Source organism: Mus caroli, chromosome 16, assembly GCF_900094665.2.
Source record: "Mus caroli chromosome 16, CAROLI_EIJ_v1.1, whole genome shotgun sequence".
Classification (NCBI taxonomy): domain Eukaryota; kingdom Metazoa; phylum Chordata; class Mammalia; order Rodentia; family Muridae; genus Mus; species Mus caroli.
Window position 1 is genome coordinate 28,823,903 of NC_034585.1, and position 20,521 is coordinate 28,844,423.

At 36.6% G+C, this 20,521-nt stretch overlaps 1 protein-coding gene across 24 annotated transcripts in view; it reads left to right on the top strand.

Moving 5' to 3' along the window:
- Positions 1 to 20,521, top strand: part of Dlg1 (discs large MAGUK scaffold protein 1) — a 201,151-nt gene that overhangs the window by 155,229 nt on the left and 25,401 nt on the right. For 11 of the 24 annotated variants that reach the window (XM_029470491.1, XM_021185190.2, XM_029470487.1 and 8 more), the window contains 4 exons: positions 6,166 to 6,280; positions 8,077 to 8,253; positions 12,893 to 12,962; positions 17,686 to 17,719. In XM_029470491.1, coding sequence (XP_029326351.1) covers positions 6,166 to 6,280; positions 8,077 to 8,253; positions 12,893 to 12,962; positions 17,686 to 17,719 — 396 coding nt within the window. Of the gene's footprint in view, positions 1 to 6,165; positions 6,281 to 8,076; positions 8,254 to 12,892; positions 12,963 to 16,915; positions 17,016 to 17,685; positions 17,720 to 20,521 lie in introns of all 24 variants that reach the window. The other 13 variants (XM_021185184.2, XM_029470486.1, XM_029470482.1 and 10 more) reach the window with 2 other exon arrangements.

A 20,521-nucleotide genomic window follows, 5' to 3' on the forward strand; every position in this document is an offset into this window, starting at 1 on the left:
AAAAAAAAAAAAAAAAAGAATGTCTCATTTTCTAATTTTATCTTCTCATGTGTTTTTCAGTTTGTCAATTTAGTATTTGTCCAGTCTAAACAAATTCATTTTCCAGGTCAGAAATATTTTTCATTAGAATTAGAACACTTCATCTGCCAATTGTTGAGATTGTACCATTATTTGAATTAATTTTCAAGTTTCTTTTTAATCTGACTTTTAATTTACCACATCTAACTATCTCTTTTACTAACTCATTGATTCAAAAAAGAGTAATAAAAACTGTAAGTAAAAATAATGCTGCTGCCAAAGAAAATGAAGTTATTCAGAATCTTTTCTTTTAAATTAGATTATACTTATTAATAACAGATAGATACTTCCTAGTAGTCTTTATTGTTATTTACAATAGAAGAATAAAGTTTGTGGCATACTGTCTTTCTCGAGAGTAAAGCATCACAACGGAGTTGGACTAGATTCCTAGGGGGAGAAAGTGATGATGGAAAACTGGAGGCGGTCCATAGTGAGCATGCATAAGGCTGCATTACCATCAGCATTACAGGTCAGCAGGAAAGAAAGCCTCAGCAGGATTCATGCGTTTGAAAACCCAGAAGGATATATTAGAAACATGCTCACTGATGTTCATAAACAACATAAGGAAGGAAAATGAGGCGGCTGAAGGAGCAAAATGAAGTGGTTTATAATTTAGGCATTAAATGAAATACTGAAAATAAATAATTACCAGCTATTTTACTTACTCTAGTTTTCTTGTTCCAGCAAAGTTCAACTCAGAGTAGTAAGTAATTTAAGAGCACCTAGCCTGGGTGTTCATAACATTCCTATGAAGGTAATTAATGCCGAGCAGAGAGCAGCAGCAAAGCTTGGCAACAGGTGCAGGTGACATGAAGTTCAACCTCGGCTTCCTTAACAGTTCACTTTGACAGAAACCCTGCGAAGTGTAAGTGTAAGAGCAGAGTTAGAGATGAGTGAAAGCTAGCACACCCAGACACTGTGTACAGTGCGCACAGTAGGAAGCTAGAACAAAAAGAGAGAAAAGCGGAAATATTAGAAGTTTTGGTTTGTTTGGATTTTAGTTTGTTGTTGAGTTTGGGTTTTCGGTTTTTTTGGTGTTTTTGTCTTTCTTTTTTTGGCTTTTCAAGACAGGGTCTCTGTGTAGCAGAGCCCTGGCTGTTGTGCACTTGCTTTGTAGACCAGGCTGACCTTGAACTCTCAGAGAACCGCCAAGTATGGCAGTGTTTTCAAAGGAAAACAAATGTATCTATGCAACATGTGCATAATTAGCAGGTTGTGTTACTGTATTTATGTGTTGTGTGTGTGACAATAACAATAAAAGGAAGACATGAGTTACAGAAAGAGGAGGAGGAGGACGTGGGAGGGGCTAGAGGGGGGAAAGGGAAGAGGGACGTGGTGTGATTATAATTTAATTCTTTTATCTAAAAATCCTTCAGAAAGTAAATACATGTTTGGAATTTCAATTCAGTACGTTCATAAGAACTTCCTGCTAACTGGAAGCATTGTGTGATGGAACACAGCGCATACAGTTGAGTTTTTATGGCCTTTGAGTTACCTAAGCCTGGCACATGCCCCATATGGAGCCTGTTCACTGGCCACTCAGCCTTTCCTGTCATCACTGAGTGTCCCCAGGGATTTCCCTTTTCCTCTTTCTTTGGTGCTTAATCTTATTTTGTGATTTCTTTTTGTTTGTTTGTTTGTTTGTTTTTCGAGTATTTTGTGATTTCTAAGCATCTGTTAATATCATCTTTCAAGCTGGTTTTGTTTTGTTTCGTTTTGTTTTGTTTGAGAGGGTCAGTCTGGCGAAGTACTATTCTGAAGAATACTGAAAGATAGTGCTATTCTAGTTGTAATTTTTAAAAATTTTTTGAATAAAAGAGAATTCTTTTTGTTTGGTTATTCAAGTAGTATTTAGTATATGTTTCCCATTCCAGATTGGTTTCTTTATATGGATTTGTCTTATATATGTTTAGTATTTTCCAAATTTTCCTGAATACCAAACTTGTGGATCCTAAAGTGTGAATGGGGCTAGGGTGGCATTAAACATTATCTCTCCTCAATAAGCATGCACATTCTATTTTTGTTGTTTCAAATAACTTTAATATGTTATATGAAATATATGTTTTAGTCCAACAGTTTCAGAAATGCTGGCAAACATTTTCTGTGTGACGCCTAGCCTGTTCTTTCCTGGTAGCAGCTCTGCTAAGAGTTTGAAGGATTTCTAGGAGAAGGGTGCCCACGACCAAAAAAAAGGGGGACAGAGTTCTCCCCAGAGGAAATATATCCAGAATGGTTAATAGTGGAGATAGGATGACAGGTGTGAACTGATTAAATGAAGTAACATTGAGAAATGTGTGGAAAATGATCATAAAGAAAATATTACAAGGAATTCTTAGTAGTGATGACTATAAATATAAAAATGACAAAACACATCATACATTTAAGAACTTAGCAGTAATCACTCCAGTGCCCGATCGTAAATGTTTCCTAGTACCTGAGACTGTTGACTCCTTATCAGGAAAGCGCTCTCCTGCCTCACTGTAAAATGGAATGTGCTTTTTATGCAGAAAATTTTCAATTTTCTAAAATGATGAATGTCTAAAATTGCCCAAGGCTTATCATAATCAACCCCTCAAGTGGAAAATAGCAGTGGCCTACCTGAAATGTAGTGAACATATTGTTAAATATTGTGGAGCTCTTAGAACCATGAGAGTTTTCAAACCATCCTAAAAAGTGCTAACTTGGAACTAGTAAGTTACTTTCCTTTAAGAGCAGTGTCTGTTTGAGGGGATTTTGCTAACTAATTGTTACAGATAGGCTTTTGCTAAAAGTAAAATTGTTACAGGGTTTTGCTGCGTAGCCCTATAGTTCCAGAGCTATGAAGGCAGAGACATGAGTCACAAGCTCAAACTGTCCTCGACATAGTGAGTAAATTAAAAAACAAAAAAATATATATATATATAATGCTAAAATATTTTTAAAACAGAAGTAATGCACTTTGAAAAACCCATCTCTTGTTTTTGAGGATGATTGCTAAAATACTAAAAGCACAGAATGGTTAGAGCTGGGGTTATAGTGCCTGCTTGGTTCTACTGCTTGGAAGGTTGGTGCAGGAGGATAGCAGGTGTGAGGACACTCTAGGCTGCACAGTGAGTCTGTGTTTCAGAACCAAATAAGCAGCACAGGAAACCCTGGAGCCAGGCGCGGTGGCTCAGTGACATCAAGCACTCATACAAGATGCAAATTTAATCCAGAACCCACAGTTGATGTCCTCTGACCATCAAGTCATGACACATGTATGCTCACAGCAGTTATCAATACAGTCACTTAAAAATCAGAAGCATAGATTCAATGGTACTACTAGAAAATGAAATGGTAGATTTAATGCCCCATTAGGACAGCGAAACTAAAATTTATTAACAGCCTGTAACAAAACTAGGTGGAACTCTTCATAAACCCCAAAATAAAAACTGATGTAAGCAAGCTATAAAGAGCTACCAAGCCCTGTGATATCACCCGCAGTACAGGGCAAAGCAACGGGAGAGACATAGGGTATAGTGTAATAGCATGACAAGGTTTTGTGTAGTCTGCCTACTGAGTGCAATGGATTTGCAGGCATCGGGCTACAACAGCCAACTGTAACTCACTCTCTGTTAATAGGGTAAATACATAATGAAATAGGAGCTCTCAGCATATTAGATCATATCTTTGAACAATTGGCAGAAACAACAAAAAAAGAAGCTTCAGTCTAGAAGGGTGAAGCCATTACAAAGCCTACCCAAAATTCCAAAATTTTAGGGAAAGCTAAGTCAGTCAGTCTCTCCCCTCCTCTCCCCTCTCCCCTCCTCTTCCCCTCTCCCCCCTCCCCACCTCCTCTCTCTCCTCTCTCCCTCCCCACCACGTTCCAGGGCTTAAAAAAAGTTTCTAGAAACTTAAATTTTAGATAAAAATGAACAGATCAGGACTAAATCACATAGGAACCTGCTTGAAAACTGAAAATAAGAATCAGAATAATTTCTTCACAAACAAGTACATGCCAGAAAACACATGCTTAAACAAATGATGTATTTACATAATAGTCTTGGGATATGCAAAGAACAGACAGTGACTTCATAGAATCAGAAATGTCCTGAAAATAATAAAACACTGTATTTAACTGGGACTGGTATTTCCTAAGGGGGAGTAAGGAAACTGGGGAAACGTTTTTTAATTGAAGCTAGAGAGCTTTCTCTTCCACAACCTGATCACTTAAGTCCCACAGTCATTAGGAAGAGCAGAGCAGGGCCCACTTCGGGGCTAGTTGGGGGCAGGGAGTGCTGTAGTAGTCCGCTGGACCGGCCCACCAGCAGGGCTTCCTGTCGGGCTGTCCCAGTTTGAGCAGTAAGCACACGCAGGAGAGTAGTGATAATGATGAGAGCAGTCACTTGGTTGTGTTCAGAAACATAAAGGGGATGTACATGCTAAGCTGGTATTACCCATGGTTTTTATGAGTTAAATACAAAGAGGAAAAAAGCTAAATATATATTCTGTGACATTGGGTTAAAACTAGAAAATTGAGTATGAACTCAATTTTCAGTTTCAGTAGATGTAAATTCAGTTATAAACATCTTTATGTGCATATATAAATATCTGATATGTCTTACCCCTGATACTACAGTCACACCCCAGTAGTAATGAGCATACATAGCCCCTAGATCTTGCTTTCTGATCTAAATCTATTCTCTTTAAAAACTGAGGCTTGGGCTGGTGAGATGGCTCAGTGGATAAGAGCACCCGACTGCTCTTCCGAAGGTCCAGAGTTCAAATCCCAGCAACCACATGGTGGCTCACAACCATCTTTAACGAGATCTGACTCCCTCTTCTGGAGTGTCTGAAGACAGCTACAGTGTACTTACATATAATAATAAATAAATCTTTAAAAAAAAAAAAACTGAGGCTTTTGGAACAGATGCCTGGCTTCCAGATTCAGGCAGAGAAAATACGTTATTTTATGATACTCTGTGCCAAAAAGTACAATACTCAAGCAATGATAGAAACATAACCAAAAAAAAAAATTTCAATATGGAACAAGACATACAAATTGACAATGTCTGTTTCAAATTACTGATATACTAAGTATAACCTACTAAATAAGTTAGGAGTCCTTACCAATGTTCGTTAAATGACTAATTAAAAGCTTAATGGGCTAGTGAGATGATCAAGTAAAGGCAGGACCAAGCCTGATGATCTGCGTTCAGCCCCTAATTCACACAGTAAAACAAGAGAGCCAGTGTCCTCAAATTGTCTTTTGACAAGTTGGGTCCACACAGGGTTCATGGGATCTATACACCCTACCTCAACATACAATAAATAACTAGGCTTTGTTTTTTAAGAGTTAAGAGATGTATACATATTTAATAACTCACTTGAAAGAGAGAGATAACCCATCAGGCACCTCTTATCAAGTGGTCAAAGACAATAACATTATCGGACTTAGTAACAAGACAGATGAAAGTTTCGGTAGGTTACATGGGGGCATCATAGCCTCAGTCTGTGTAGACACATCAGAAAAAAACAAATTAGAAGATACTGTACATCATCCAAAAAAGATACTGTTGTAAGTCCCAGCTTTTGAGCAGGCTCACAGTTCCAGGGGATAGATTAAAATAGCCATTTGTCAAAAAAATTTTAATGTTTTTTAAGTTTTATGAATGTTACTTCTGATTGCCTTTTTTGTCATTTCAGCAATTTAAAAATTACAAAATAGTTATTTACACCTATTGGCTAGTTTGGATTTTTTCCCATTGTTATTCTACATAAGTTCTACATTTGAAAGTAAGTAGCTAGTTTTTCTTAAGAAAATTTTATCCATCAAAGTATCTGACTTTTTAAATTAAAAACTGGAATAATTCCTATTTTCAACTTTACATCCAAATGAAAATATAATATAAAATTGCTAGTATTATTTGATTCATAGAGTTGCCTTAAATGTGACTTGAACAACAATATCCTCTACCAGCCAGTTCTGATTTCCAGTAGCTAGAAGCTTACTGCTGTGTTAAACTTCCAGCCTACTTGGTCAATTTTAAGACATTATATATAGCTTATGTTTTATCTTTAAAAACTTGTTTTTAGGAATATTTAGGTTTTTTTTTTTTTCTCCATCAGAGTACAGTCGTTTTGAAGCTAAAATCCATGACTTACGGGAGCAGATGATGAACAGCAGTGTCAGTTCAGGGTCAGGGTCTCTTCGAACCAGCCAGAAGCGCTCCCTCTATGTCAGGTAAGCGTCGGTGGGACTGTGACATAATCTAATTGTGTAAGCAGATCCTGTTTGTCTGTCTGTTTACTGTGACTAACTTGGATTTTCTATAGAAAAGTTCAGTGCAAACCAATAAAAAAAAACATTTTCATGAGTGATTTTTCTGACATTATACTCTCAAGATTTGGAATATTTTAACTTTAATAACGTAAATTATGTGACCTTTTGAATTAATAGTGGTATAAAAAAGAAATAATTGTAGACTATCAAAGATAATTTAGGTTGATGTTTTGGTAATGACTATATGAGCTTGGTTAGATTGTATTTCCTTGTATATACTCTATGCATAAAACAACAAAATAAAGTACTACTATGAAAGACTAAAGTGTTGAGAAGTGTGAAAAGGTTTTACCTTAATTTTCAGTTTTCAGATTAAGATAAAATAATAGCTGTTTAGTATTTCAGTCTGATTGCCACAGTTCTCTCTGGTTCTCTCTTCGCCTGTTTGCTGCGTGTGCTTGGGGTCACACTATTTCTCCCTGCTGTTCAGGATCAGACTCACGGGCAAGTGCACACCTCAGTCCAGCCCTTTCTTGGACTTTTAAGAGAGTTTATTTGGACTTAAGAATTAAGTTTAAATATTGTATGTTAATTAGCAAATTTCCTTTTAACAAATTTTGAAGAACTTTACATTTTACTGCTGTAAATTAAATTAATACAATATCTTTTTAAAATAACTTGGCAATTTGTACTTAATTTTCATTGATAATGACTTTCAAACTAATATTATTTCTACATTTGCAAACAAGTGGAAGAAGTAATTAGCTGGCAGAGTAATCACTATATTGATATCAACTTGTATACTTGCATATCTAGCTAGTTTATCTATGGGTGGGAGGCTTTTCCCTAAATATCTAATCAAAGTAGATAAAAATGTTTATATTTTATTTTTTAGACTAGCTATATAATTTCTCATTTACAAATCTAATATAATTTGTTATATTTTAGTTAATGAAATTTGGGGATGCCAATGTTTTTATTTTTATTCTTTATCGTGAGATGGGGGTCACTATGTTACCAAAGCTCACCCTGGACTACTAGACTCAAGCAGCCTCCATGGTAGCTGAAAGTACAGATGTAACCCAGTGTGCCCAGAGATTTTTTTAAATTTCCCTTACACACGTTACTAAACCTGATGGAATCCTCAGAACAGCTCTACAGTGTGTCAGTTTTAGCCCCGTCTAATAAGAGGGAAAAAGCAGAGGGAAGCCAAATAAGCTGTCAGAGTAAAGCAAAGGGCAGCATACCAGGAAGTGTGCTGGGTTCAGCACTGAGACCACCCTCTAAAGCCCTCTATGTCACTGTCCAGTAGAAGCCGTGAGTGAATCACCAGTGTCAGTTTCATTTCCTAGACAACACAGTAAGAAAGCACTAAGATAAGAAGTCACATCTCAGCACCGAGGAGGCTGAGGCAAGAAGACTGAAGTTGGGACCTGTGGCAATTCATACACATACTCATATTCAATGCAGCAATTTCCGGTCTCAAATAAATAATCCAGCATGCAGTCTATCCTAAAACACTCAAAGCAATAAATAATAGACTTAGACTGTTTCCATTACAGAGTGATTTCTGTGATTTCTTTGTTGTTGTTGTTGTTGTTACTATCTTATATATAATGTAAAATCAAGCCTAACCTTTTTATACTATACTAATAACTTCTCTGTACAAATTATGTATACTTCTGTGATCCCATGAATTTTTAAAATTGATTAGTACCACAGTAACAAGTGGTTATGAACTTTTTTCTTGAGTCTAGAGCCCTTTTTGATTATGACAAGACTAAGGACAGTGGGCTTCCCAGTCAAGGACTGAACTTCAGCTTTGGAGACATTCTCCATGTTATCAATGCTTCTGACGACGAGTGGTGGCAAGCCAGACAGGTCACCCCAGACGGGGAGAGGGACGAAGTGGGAGTGATTCCTAGTAAACGAAGGTAAATAGGTTTTCTTATTACTTCAAAGTAGGGCATTTATATTGTTTACTTGACATTTCTCTTACTGTAGTCAAGTGCTGTGTTTCACTTCTGTGAAATATAAAATATTCTAGAGGTTACTGGAGGTTACAATTACTGGAAGTTACAAGAGAAGTAGTAGGTGGAAGAGGAATGGGAAGATGTTGGTCAGGAGATGAGGTAGTTTCAGTTATAAAAGAATAAATTCCAGAATGCTACTGTGATGAACCATAGTAACAAGACTGAAGTGTGTACTTGAAATTTGCTGAGAAAGTAGAGCCTAAGTTTTTCACCATCAAAGAATGTTTTAAAAGTAATTGCGTGAGAGGTTATTGAGGTGTGTTAAATTAATTAGCATGATTTATAGCAATTGTTTTACCTGTGCACATCAATATGTATAACAAATCAAACTATGGGGGGGGGTGTGAGTGTGTGTGTGTGTGTGTGTGTGTGTGTAGGCTCACATGTGCATGACACACGTGTGGCAGGGCAATCTTAGCTGCCAGTCCTTGTCTTCTGCTCTGTCTGCAGCAGGATCTCTTGTTTATACTGCTTATATTGGGCTAGCTAGTCCTGTGAACTTTCAAAGATCCTCCTGTCTCTACATCACCATAGGATCACTGGAGGGATTGCAAATATACAGGACCTTTTCTTGTTTTATGTTGACTCTGAGGATCTGAGTTGTGCATCAAACAGTTTATTCTCTGAGCCATCTCCTCAGCCTTGTTTTTTGAGACATAGTGTTGCTATGTCTCACAGGCTTACTTTGAATTTTCGATGCCTTTCTATCTGAACCTTCCAAATGCCAGGTACGCAGGTATGCATTGCTATACTTAAATAGACACAATTTTAAAATGCTTTGAGCCCCATGATTAATGAATTCAAACGTTAAGAAAGGTGAATAAATTAATTAATATCTTTTCTTGAATAGTGATTCTGTGCTTTGTTTTCCATGGTGTGATTCATTACTATTTAATTCTGTCACATTTAAATGTAACCAGTGGAGATAGCATACATACTCTGTGAGTTCCAAGCAAGTCTAGGCTACATACTGACATACTCTGTCTCAAACAAACAAACAGAAAAGTAACCAATGATATGACTAGAAAATACAGTTACCAACTTATCTTTTAGGGGGCTGGAGAGAGAGTTCAGTTAAGAGCACTGGTTACTCTTCTAGAGGACTAGGTTTGATTACCCAACATGCATGAGGCCTGAGTTCAATCCCTAGGGCTGGAAAAAAAAATTAATAGAAAGAGGAGAAGAAAGGAAAATCTTGTAGTATGCTTCCTATCTTTTTATTTCATTAACCAGACTTATGTCGAGGTAGCTAGCAAACATGGTATCCTTGCTGGTTACTTCATTCACCATCAAGTTCGCTGATGAGTTGGATTTATACTTCTTTTAACTGAAAAATACCCCAAATCATCTGTCTCTCTTACGTAGCACAAACAGATAGAAATATTTTATTTTATTTGCAGTACTAATAATTGAGCCCCAGGGTTTTGTGCATGCTATACAACCGTTCCATCACTGAACTGTATCTTAAGCCCAAGAACAATATTAAAGTATTGCCAGGATTTGTAATTACTGGTTGGAGGGTTATAACTATTGTTAGCTAGAGCTATATACTTAGCAAGATCCATCTGTTGTATAATCATATGTTTGATGGAAAATGTTATTTTAGGAGTGCAGCCTTTGGCATTCTTCTTTCCTATATTATTATATAGTATGCTTTGATTCAGAAACTCCTCTCTGCCTTCTTGATTCAGTAGAAACCTCACATGTTAAATATCAAAGTTAAAGCTCCTAAAAGTCGTCCTTTGGAGCCTCATACCTTACAAAGGCTTTATGTGTGCCCTCAAGCAGAGAGAAACATGCTGACTTAGATGGGGAAAAAATGAACACACGGGATACATCTTGAAGTGTCTATCCATTCTCTGGTTCATAAGTAGTACTATAGAATATTATGTTTCTACCGTAAAATAGAGTAGGAAGACACAACACATTTGCCGTTTTGTTTAGATGTACGATAGAATGGTTTTTTGTTTATACACACTTAGATGAAGAAGCTTTCATTAGCCATCTTTCCTGTGGAAAACAGAGAGCATAAAAATACAGCCCTTTGCTCTGCTCTGCTCAGGGCCTGGGTTTCCCCTTGGCCAAAAGGTGTGGGTAGGTGCTGGGGAGGCTCCCTCCCATTATCCTCCTGCCACTTGATGTCACCATACCCTTCAGCATTTTGTGCCCACACACAAAAAAGTTTTCAAAATCTCCACATTTACACTGCACTCTGATAGCACCAATTCCATATGCACGTTCTTCCTGTTCCTCAAAGGCATGGCACTAAGAGGGATCATCAAGTGACAACCTAGGCTAATGCCCAGCCTTGTCTGCACATTAAAGAAAGGCATGGCATCCTCCTACAGTGCCATGGACTGCTCTGGACAGTTCATAACCACCAGCTTCAGGGAGATGCAGGCACCTTTATTTTTTTCTTGAGTGTTTTTAAAATTTATGTTTTCTTAAGTAAAACTCTTTTATCCAGAAATCTAATACCATGAAGAGTTATAATTCTCACACTTCTTGATTTTATTTCAGGAATAGCAATTACAAATACTATCTATTTGCTGAATAAAAGAAGGATTTGAATGGTAAATGTTCAATTAATTAATTCTAGGTTAGTGGTACCCTCAGTAAGGACTGGAACAAGTTTACAAATTACTCATGCCACAGACTCCCAAGTATTCTTCTGGAGTAGTGAAGAACATAGGGCTTTAATTGATGAGTGTTAAGATTCTCTTGCACCCATAATAAAATATTAGCTAGATAGTTTTCATAGGCTGTTCTGCTAGTTTACCTGCAATATGCTATCATACTTAAAAGCTGTAATTTAAAGGTTTATAAAAAGTTTCATTTATGTGAAACCACATTTGCATGATTTAGATTGATGTCACTGTATCTAAAGTTTTTGGGTTTTTTAATTTGCATATTTGGGTAGGAGACCCTTTTATTGTTTGTTTGAGAAACAATAAAATATAGCCCAATGTAGCTAGAACTCACTCTGTCATACAGACTGACCTCAAGCTCACAATAATCCTCCTGCTCACCTTCTTGCATAAAGAGATTATAGGAATGAGCCTCCATGCTCAATATATAGATAAAAGAAAATTCAAAATTCAACATTTTTTAAAGTCCTCCCAGCATCTGTTAACCTGTTCCCAAAGTTACCTTTCACTCAGAGACATAAGGAACGCAAGTTACCTGTTGTCTCCCTTCCACAGTACTTTCCAGCTCTGGCTTGTACACTGCTACATCTTTATACATACAGATTATTGGAATTAAACTTAATTTTTTTCCACATGGTTTTACATTTCAGAGCTACAGAACAGTACAAAAATTTTCAAGATAATAATTATTATTATAATATCCAAGATCTTAATTGTATTATTACATCCAAATTGAGTTTTGCTACACTTTCTTTGTCCCTCAAGCTTTATTTTCATCATATATGTCCTATGGTAAGCTAGTGTTTAAAAGAAAGAAGGAATCCTAGAAACTGACTAAAGTCAGAAGTGATGGCTGACTTTTCAATGTAATTAGGGGACTGAATGCATGTAAGTGTGTACTTGTGTACTGTGGTTTAGTACTAAAGAGCTTTCTTCACAGTAAAGTAGCTCATCTATCTGCAGGCTTGAGGAATTTTAGAATAAGTGGTGTCAACCAAGGCTCTTAATTATATTGGACTTACTAGGGAGTGGTGGGGTAGCTTGGTCTATAAAGTGCCACACAAATGTCACACGCACATAAAAATGTCAGGTTCTAGCCGGGCAGTGGTGGCGCACGCCTTTAATCCCAGCACTTGGGAGGCAGAGGCAGGTGGATTTATGAGTTCGAGGCCAACCTGGTCTACAGAGTGAGTTCCAGGACAGCCAGGGCTATACAGAGAAACCCTGTCTCGAAAAAATACCAAAAAAANACAAAAAAAAAAAAAAAAAAAGTCAGGTTCAGGACAGTACATACCAGGAATTCCAACAGACAGGACGATCTCTGGAGTGTGCTTGGCCAAATTGGTAAACTGTAGACTTAGTGGGAAACCTGCCTCAAAAAAGTAGGATGAGAGCTGAAGAGATGGCTCAGTAGTTAAGAGCATATACTGCAGAGGACCCAAGCTTGATTCCCAACATCTAAGTCATGTATGCTTATGACTTTAGCTCCCAGAGGACCCCACTCTTCTATCCTTCCTGAGTGCCTACACACTTGTCCTTTCTTACATACATACATTCAACTAAATGTATTCTTAGTGGTAAGGAGCAAGTAAGGAAGACATCTAACATTGACGTTTAACTTCAACATATACGTGCATACATAAAAATCTTTACAGAGAAAAATATTATTACCAGGAATAGTAATGTAGACCTGTAAATTCCAACTACTCAGAAGGCTAAGATAAGGTTTTGAATCAACATCTTCACATCAGTCTTGGACACATTGTTAAACTCCAGCTTAAAAACAGAAGAAAAAATTCTAGACATCAGGACTCAGTACTAGAAAATAAGTCTAACATAAATATGGCTTAGGATTCAGTCTCCAGTAACAAAGACCTTCTGTACTTTGACAGAGTTGAGAAGAAAGAACGAGCCCGATTAAAAACGGTGAAATTCAATTCTAAAACAAGAGGAGATAAAGGGGTGAGTATACGAAATCTTGTACATTTCCATCATTTTTATTTTGGCTCTATTGTTAAAATGAGAAGACTCACCATAAGAATTAACTGAACAGCTCTTGCCACAGATTAGAGTAGTAGTAATCTCTCACTATCAGAAACCTATTCTGCAGGCCTTTTCTGATTATGTCATTTGATAGATTCTTAGTAACTTTTAATCAGTATTATTTTTATAAATGATACGAATTTAGCTTCCAGTGGTTTAACTAGACTGTGTTAGTTGAATTGATGATGCACACTTATAATCCCATAGAGAAATAGACAGGCAACACGCATCTTGTAATTGCATGTATTTTGGAACAGCCAGTTTAATGGTTCTTCTATACTGTACTTCCATTAAATATTATTACCTGCTGGGCATGGTGGCACACGGCAGTTAGGAGGCAGAGGCAGACAGATTTCTGCAAACTTTAGGCCAGACTGCTCTGCATAGTGAATCTCAGGTTATCAAGAGTTACATAGTAAGACCCCGTCATTAAAGAGGGCTGGGGGGGGGGGCGTGGTTTTTTAATTTAAGTCATAGTGTAAGTTTACAAGTTGTTACAGGTGAAGCCATGTAGAGAGGTCTTTGCTCTGTATCCCCTTAATCAATTTCTTACTAGAATCCAATTTTTGATGTGAAGATCATCACAAAGCTATAATCTGGGATAAAGAAAGTCAAAAGAAGGTGTATACATAGTGGGGAAATGTATAAAATTTCTTAAATATTTAGATACTTATTTTTCCATTTAGTTTAAAACTGTTCGGATGTGTGAAAATATAGCATGCTGATAGATGAGTAAGATAGAACAGGTCTCAGCTATACGATATACACAACTCCTCGTTACCCATAACCTGCAGGGAGAAAACTACACATGCTGCATTGAAATACTTTTCGTAATGTTTATATCTTTGGGTTTGTTTGGTTTTTTTATCTGAAGCAAATTTTAAAAGCTTTTCATTATACTTGAAATAAACATGTTTACAGCAAGTTACTTCTGTTCACTACCATCACTGGACATCAGACATCACCAGGCACTCAGTGCTTACAGCTCTACTATGTTAAAGAAATTATATCTGGATAAGTTCTATATAATTCAATTTTTCAAAGTGATAAGTTTCTATAAAATTCAGAATCACAATTACATCTTATAACCTGAAGCAATATTTAAGTTAAAAGTTTTTATTGGAAGAAAAATCCCAAGTAAATATCAGGATACTAAATAACTTAGTGTTTTCTGTACTTGTTTTATATGTATTTAAAAAGAAGTCAGTACAGTAAGCTACCAAGGAATTTAAAAAGAGGATGCATGTTTTAACTTTCCTTTCATTCTGTGAGAAGTTAACTTAATTAACGACATTTAAATCTTAGTCTTTGTTTGTTGACTGTAACCAGCTTTGTACACAGTCACTGTGTTCTAACACAGCACCAGAAGTATGCATGGTACTGAGTGGGGTAAAAAATACGCTTGCCATTGATACAGAACTGCATCTCTTTCTGTAATGTTTTCCCTTCCCTTTCCTTCCCTTTCCTTTCCATACATGATGACCTGCACATGTTTTCCATACTGACTTTAGCATTTCAGTTCCTCATTAACAGTTTTAGCACTCATTTGGCTATTTTTCAAATGCTACATTTGGAAATTATATATCTATGTTTTTAATATACCTATCATGAATTTGTGGCATTGTATCATTTCTTATGTTTATTGAAACATGACAATGATATTAAAAAATTAAAGAATAATTTCTATTGAAAATACAAAAAAGCTGAAGGTTTTTCTTCCTATCTCTTCAGTTTTGTATTTTCCACACACTTTTTTTAATTGTTTGCTTATGCTACTTATATATTTATATTTGCACTTTTAATAAGTTCTTCACCTGGGTGACATTAAATTAGTATAATTAATATATTTCTTAACTAACACACATCTTTCTATCCTGTATTACAGTGTCCTTGAGATATCTCTTTGGCTAACTGGAAAGATAACAAAAATCAAAACATTTTAAACTACATGTTTCTTTGGTTGTGTGCTAGGAAACTGACTCTGACCACTATATATGCAGTAAACAGGGTAAATAACCTTTTTTAAAAAAATAAAAATCAATTTTATTAAAAACTACAAGCTTAAGCCAGCGATTCTCATGCCAAAAAAAAAAGAGAGAGAGAGAAAGATTACCTTATTTTCCTGCTAAAACTTAAATTTTCTTTCTAAAATTTAGCCTCAAGCAAGTACTTTTAATCACATGATGCTACTTGACAGCTTATAAAATAACTGCCCAAGCAGACTTAGTGCATGCAGCCCTGCTCCTCACAACAGCAGTTTTAGCTTCTGCTTAGGAGTTCTCTTTTCTCCAGTTCCTTCTGACCTTCATGTTCTAAGATCATTTGTCCGGTTTATGAAATTACTCCTCTAACTTCACTTATAATGATTCCCTAAGTGTTCTCACCACATGAATATAAACAAGGACACACGGTACAGACTGATGTTCACAGGCTTCCAGTGATACACAGCAATGCCCGCTCAGCCGAGTACCATGCACTCCAAGACTATAGTGAGTGCCTGAAGCATGGATGGGACCAAACCTCTATGTGCTACATCTCTCTTACAGGTGCATGTCTGTGACAAATGTAATTTACAAAGTAGCACAGGAAATTAATACTCAATAATTATAACAATAGAATAGACTAGCCATTATTGCTACTCTTATGCTTTAGTGCATTAAATAAAATGATATTTACTTTAACATAAATACGTTGATACTAAGATACTCAGTCTGATAACAAAGACAGCTACCCAGTCACTCCTGAGTCAATAGGGTATACAAAGTAGATGCACTGGGCAAAAAGATAATTCACATCCAGTGTAGCATAAGATTTCACCACGATATTCATATCAAGTTTTTAAAAAAAATATGCAGCTTAAGACTTCGGAGTTGTTCATTTCTGAAGTAGTCCACTCTTAATTCCAAACCAGACTGACCAACAGAGCCTGAAACCCTGGGAAGTAAAGGGCGGGTGGTAAAAGGGTAGAGTGGCATCCTCGGGCACAGCTCAGCTGGAAAAATCAAAACAGAATTTCTGTCTTTGGGGCTAATGGTGTGGCTTATTGGTGAGTCACTTGCCATCCCTAGCATTGCCTCCCAAAAACTTCATATGTCCCCACTCCAGATGATTGGTTTTAATGTCACAGCTGGGTAAGGTCACTTCCACTAAGAAAGTCCAGAACAGGAGAATTGCTGGGGGGCTCTTCCTCTGCAGTAAATGTCGTCATCCTTCGTGCCTCACGAGCTCCAGTCAGGGACTGCACAATGTCTTTCCATCTGTATGTCACAGAGTTCAGCACTTACCTTTTTCTCTGAAGAAGAAAAAAAAAAGCAATTTTTTAATTAAGAACATCCTCATAATTATTTAGGTTCGCTTTGTTAATATTGGCTGTTGTGTTAACTCATTATAGCCACAAATAAAATGCATAAAAGAAAATATATAATTAGGACAAAGTAAAGTCAAGATTGCTACTTAATACATGAAGATAATTGAGCAGCAATTAACACTAAAAATAATGTGATATTACGTATCTAGTACTGTACCTTGGAAATTTCCTAGAAAAATACATAGTCATAAAAATAAATATTAGCTTGATTTATACTATAATAATAATCTGATTAAACCTTTTTAACATTTTTGTCAAGTAGCATTTATTCTTTAAGATAAAGCTGAATGTGCTCTAAAATTTTAATATTTACCATTTACAAAATAATAGAACAATAAAACCTTATACAAAATTAGAAATCCATTTTCCATGTGAACAGTATAAAATTCATGCAAACTGCATGCAAACTGTGGTCCCAGGAGTCAGCTTCCATAGCTGCTAGGCTGGGCCTTTGTGCACACAGAAGTAGACACCCCTTTGTTTTGCCCCTCCTTCTCTTCTTCAGCAGTCATTCAATGACAAGCGTAAAAAGAACCTCTTTTCCCGAAAATTTCCCTTCTACAAGAACAAGGACCAGAGTGAACAGGAAACGAGTGATGCTGACCGTAAGTATGTGGATCCATTGGTCAACTGATAATAGAACTAGAGGGACCTACTGCCCTGCAGTTGGCTGTTACCATGGAGACAGTTTCAAGAGCTGCAACAGGTTACTGATTTCTTCACCAGGGAAATTTAATACGCACAAATTGATTTGTTTGCCAGTCTTGACTTTTCTGGCACCTAGGAAATCTTGAACCGCATCTTATCTGTTTATGACATATAAAAATAAATATAATTCTTTGAAGTAAGGGTTCATATAAGAAGCACTTAACATTTACACATTCAAAGATTACTTCTGAGGAAAAAGAAGAAGGTACCTGATTTAAAGATATAGCACTGCCCGTTTCTGATACTAGATCATCTGGAATCATTCCATTTTATCTTGTTTCATCATTAAATATAGGAAATATACATTTTACTTGTAAAATGCCCTGAAAATTTGCCTTTCTTTTTTAATTAACCTCTAACCTCCAGTTTTCATCCTTTGTGTTGATAACATTTAATTGGTAGCTTATTCTAAACTTTGAAAAATCTACAAGCGTGCTTTGTACGCTGTGTGTACCTGTAATGGTCTTGGAACTGTCTCTTATAGTAGCACCAATTCTATGCATCACTGACAACTATTTTCTTTGATTATCTTTTTATTGCTTGCTCTCTGGGGACTACTCTCTACAGGAGATCCCTGACGACATGGGATCAAAAGGCCTGAGTAAGTGATCAAAATACTCCCAAGTTGTTTTTTAACCTCCTACCTTATTCAGGGACATCTTGAGGTTCACAGTAGCGCCTTTCTGGCCTGAGGAGGTGTGTGCTTTAGATGGTTTTTAGGCTTTCCATGTTTATAACAAGCTTGGGATTTTTACCTCTATGATACAATTTTTGTTTTCTTGTGTTCCCTTTTTAACATGCCACTTGAGAAACTCAGTTACATTTTGAATTTCATAATTTTTCTGGTAATTACTTTTTCTAGAAAATTTTTAAGTATAGGCTTTTTTTAAATAATATCACTTGCCCCTCATACTAGAATTATAGATAGACATGTACAGCTTTGGAGTTTTGTGTCTCCCTTTTAAAAACAAGTTTAAATCACTACAGTTATGTGTTAGAAAAGCCTTGCTTAAATGTGAGAGTATAAGGGTCCAAGCAGCACTCTAGGGGAAATGGGAGCTCTCTTCACACTGTAAGCAGCGTTAGAGAGCGCACTGGGATTGAGGGTTTCTCCCTTAGCCAGGAGCTTTGTTATTTGGATTTCTGGTTCCTGTTTTTGCTGTTCATAACTTTCAGCTAACTGACTAGTCATCCTATAAAGATGAGTAGATTCTACTATGTGGACGGAATCTAATGAATAATTGAGTAAGGGCCAAACATGGTGACAGGTGCCTGGAACATGTCACTGACAACAGGAGTGGGACGCCAGCCTGTTCTGCAGAGTGAGATGCTGTTTTAAATTGGAGTATTTTCAAATTGCTTAAATATGAAAAGTCATCAAATATTACTAAGTTAATTTAGGTGAGTTCTACTCATAGAAATAAACATTCAGGCTAAATTTTTTTTTGTTGAATTGTCTCTTTCATTTAAATTACTAAGCATTTTGAAAACTTTCTTGTAGTAACTAGTTAACCTTCCAAGAAGTTTATCATTAAATAATAAATATTACAATTTTTAGGTAGATACTTTTACTTTGATCTTAACAAGTAGGTTTGCATCAAGTTGAAGAGAGTGCACTTGATATAAAGAACCTCCCCTGGGCAGGCCTGACTCTGAGCAAGCACCTCTCTTTTTGTGTTTGTTTGTGTCTTGTTAGTTGGATGGGTAGGGTCCTGAGAGGACTTGAAGTGGAGGGAGAACATGATCAAAATATATTGTATACAAAGTTTTTAATTAAAGAATACAATTGAGGCCGGGCGTGGTGGTGCATGCCTTTAATCCCAGCATTTGGGAAGCAGAGGCAGGTGGATTTCTGAGTTCAAGGCCAGCCTGGTCTACAGAGTGAGTTCCAGGACAGCCAGGGCTACACAGAGAAACCCTGTCTCGAACAAAAACAAAACAAACAAACAAAAAAAAGGGGGGGGGGNGCTGCAGAGATGGCTCAGTGGTTAAGAGAGCACCGACTGCTCTTCTGGAGGTCCCGAGTTCAAATCCCAGAACCCACATGGTGGCTCACAACCATCTGTAATGAGATCTGATGCTCTTCTGGTGTGTCTGAAGACAGCTACAGTGTACTTACATACAGTAATAAGTAAATGTTTAAAAAAAAAAAGAATACAATTGGTAGTACCCACAGGTTTCCTATCACTAACAGCAGCTTTTTAATGTTTTAACTTTGGAAACATTATCAGTGAAAACCTTCACTAACTGGAAAACACCCTCCACAGGTTACCAGCGCTCTGAGATTCATCTTGAGGTTGATATGTTTTAGAGGTTATATGAATCAGCTTGGAATTTTTGATTCTTATTGATGCTGCTATATATAATTATAGATCCCATATTTTATAGTTATATATGATTTTACCTTGCCCTGTGTCTGTAATTGGAAATAGAAACATTCTTAAGGAAAATTTGTGAAAAATAAAGATTACCAGGCAGTGTCACTTGGGGAAAGATTTAATTTTCTACACAGTGTATTATAATTCGCTGAATTATGACTACCCGTTTCATTTCACAGGAATTGAAAGAATTTATTAACTTGGCAACCTAAAGGTCAAATTTTTATTCAGAAAATATTGAAGAAGCAGGAAAATACCAGTAGAATTCTAAAACTGGGTATGAAGGAGGTTATCACATAAAACAAACACATAAGACATCACAGGCTGCTTGTTATTATGGAGGAAATACTAGAAGAAGGGTACATCAGGGCATTACTTATTACTTCGTTAGTGTATATATGCTGATTCAAAATAAGACTCAAGGTGATAATAATTCAATAAGAGGTACGTTAGTGTATATATGCTGATTCAAAATAAGACTCAAGGTGATAATAATTCAATAAGAGGTAGTCGGGATGCTCAGAAGTGAAGTAATAACACACAGCTTAAAAACACATTTGTTTTTCGTTTTTACAATTTCCAATTTTATAAAAACCTCAAAAACGTCCTCAGATAGCTACATAGGTTTCTCATATCTGTTTGCTTTCTTCTTGTTTTAAATAAGCAGAATCGTGCAAAGCTCTCACGTACCAAAGCCACACTTGAAGTAAGATATCAAACAGTTGCTTGAGATTGGCAGTGTAGCATTTGGAGGGAATAAAGAGAATAAACATGCATACCCTACCAGGAAGGAAATGTTTGAGAAAAAAGCTAAAATGTGATTACATTTGAAATAATTGTGTTCACCAAGCATATTAAAAATAGAAGAGGTCGCCAGGCGTGGTGGCGCACGCCTTTAATCCCAGCCCTCGGGAGGCAGAGGCAGGCGGATTTCTGAGTTGGAGGCCAGCCTGGTCTACAAAGTGAGTGCCAGGACAGCCAGGGCTACACAGAGAAACCCTGTCTCGAAAAACCAAAAAAAAAAA